At 36.7% G+C, this 2061-nt stretch overlaps 1 protein-coding gene across 1 annotated transcript; it reads right to left on the minus strand.

Moving 5' to 3' along the window:
• Positions 1-535: 535 nt before the first annotated feature.
• LOC311287260 (uncharacterized protein) lies at positions 536-1767 on the minus strand. The gene is made up of 5 exons (XM_084403973.1): positions 1574-1767; positions 1281-1398; positions 1103-1194; positions 884-990; positions 536-675 (listed from the first exon to the last, which is right to left on the minus strand). Exons 1-4 carry the CDS (start codon positions 1625-1627, stop codon positions 904-906), a joined length of 351 nt encoding a protein of 116 aa, XP_084260099.1. The 5' UTR covers positions 1628-1767; the 3' UTR covers positions 536-675; positions 884-903.
• Between the last annotated feature and the right edge of the window lie 294 nt (positions 1768-2061).

Here is a 2061-nt window from a genome sequence, read left to right on the forward strand (position 1 = left end):
GCATGCACACATTTCTATGTATGTGAAAGAAGAGGTAACACTTTGGTTATATTTATGGTGATAAAAAGCAGATTTTATTACATGCTTTATATTCATAGTTAAGGTCATTGTCCAGAAGTATGAAAGGTGTTACTGTCTTGTAGATTACAGTCCATCATCAGATATTTCATAGTCACTGTTGTACTCATCAGCTGAATCACTGTACAAGAAGTTGATGTCCTCTGCTCCAGACAAAACTTGCAGGTAACAGTCTCTTGCTTGCACCTTCATTTCTCTGATTTGATGCCACTTTCTGAGGATGATGCTCTGCAGACCTTTCAAACCTTCTTCACTTAGGCCACATTGCGAATCTTAAAAGAGGAACACAAGAATTTAAGACCAGCATTAGAAACTTTATAAACAGTCATCATTGTTGTGTATATTTATTAGGGCTGCCCCCTAATAGTAATCTTTGGTCGAGGCAACCCTATGTTTATGTAATTTATTACAAATACATACTTTTCATTGTCTCACTAGAAAACAAGCAGGACAGCTCTCTGAGGGTATCGGGACGAGTTGAAAGAGATTTCCAATGGTGGTCCATCTCTGCAACAAGAATCTTCTGCTCCTCCTCAAGTCTCCTTACTGACATGATGATGTCAAACGCCTTTCTCTTTGTCCTTAGATCGACAGAGTCTGGAATGCATTTATGATAAATAAATAAATAATTTGTATTAAACATCAACCTTCAAAGAATCTCTGAAATAGTATGGGGTTACAGAATGACATTTGAAGCATTGTGGGTTATGTGTCATTATGTATCAGATTTGTCAGAAGCAGTCAACAAACAGTAACAATTACAATTATTTGTGACTAAATGTATTACAAGTAATCATTTCCTCACCGTCAGCCCAATCCTTTACATCATTCTTCCAATTGGCTCGCTGTCACTGTCAATTGCGCTTTCATGGACTCTAGGTTTTGTAACTGGCTTTGCAGAGCTTTTGTGGTCTACAATAACAAACAGTGGTAAGAAACAAAAAACAAATGCTCAATGCACAGCTTCGTACACTGCTAACATGCAGTACTGAACATCTAAAATTAATTCTACTGATGTCATTACCTTTTGATATCGGCGGGTCAGTGAGATAGCCAAATTGTTGAACTTTTGCTGATTCCAGCGCATGGCCATGAGAGTCAGCATATCTGTGCATCCTGAAAAACAAAGAAAATATGATGTTACCATATTCCTCCTACGTATTATGTAAGGATGTAACCAGTGCAGTATGTGGTCATCTTACCTGCTTTTGACATATGCTTTCTGGTTACTGCAATCCTAGATAGGAAGGCATTGCACTGTTCCACCTCCTCCCCTAGTGTTAAACCAGCACCGTCCTGATATGCTCCACTCCATTTTACCTGGTTAAGAATAAAAAAAAAAAAAAAAAAAAATAATAATAATAATAATAATAATAATAATAATAAATAAAAAAAAAATATATATATATATATATATATATATATAAAAAAAACAGATGTTTGCAGATGTTCAGTTTAGATAATACGATTCTATCCCATAGCAACACTTCCTTACCTCGCATTTAAAATCATGGGCTTTGGCATGAAATACCGAAAGGAATGGCTTCATGTTAAGAAGGTGCTGGAGCTCTGGAGCAGGACTCCGTGCCGACACACCACAAGCTCCAATCCCTCCTCGTCTACCTTGCTGGCAGATCTTTGGGAGGTCTCTCTGGCTGCTGACCACTCCCCTCCACAAACACTTCTTCCACTGAACTACAATATGGAAAATTGTTGATGAAAATAAGACTCTCCTAAACAAACTCTTCAGAAAGAGGTTATTATAGTGCTGAAGTCTAATTATCATCTAGAATTTTACATGTTTGGTTGTGTTGTGAATGTGGTCTACAAATCTTTTTACGTCTTCATCCTTGGCTATGAAGATGCCTTCAAAGATGGCCTGTTCCTCAGATCTAAAAAAAACAAAAAAACAACAATTGATGATTGACAACAATTTATAACTTAAAATCTGAGATTTCTTAGTTCACATTAAAGAGCAATGTT

The sequence above is a fragment of the Rutilus rutilus genome (assembly GCF_951802725.1).
Source record: "Rutilus rutilus genome assembly, chromosome: 3".
In the NCBI taxonomy this organism is placed as follows: domain Eukaryota; kingdom Metazoa; phylum Chordata; class Actinopteri; order Cypriniformes; family Leuciscidae; genus Rutilus; species Rutilus rutilus.

What these genes read in the sequence shown, in the direction of transcription:
- LOC311287260 (XM_084403973.1), bottom strand. Translation starts at nt 1,627, where the DNA reads ATGAAGCCATTCCTTTCGGTATTTCATGCCAAAGCCCATGATTTTAAA. An exon ending in AAAGCATATGTCAAAAGCAG is followed by an intron (nt 1,195 to 1,280) that starts GTAAGATGACCA and finishes TTTGTTTTTCAG; the next exon opens with GATGCACAGATATGCTGACT. An exon ending in TGACCCGCCGATATCAAAAG is followed by an intron (nt 991 to 1,102) that starts GTAATGACATCA and finishes TTGTTATTGTAG; the next exon opens with ACCACAAAAGCTCTGCAAAG.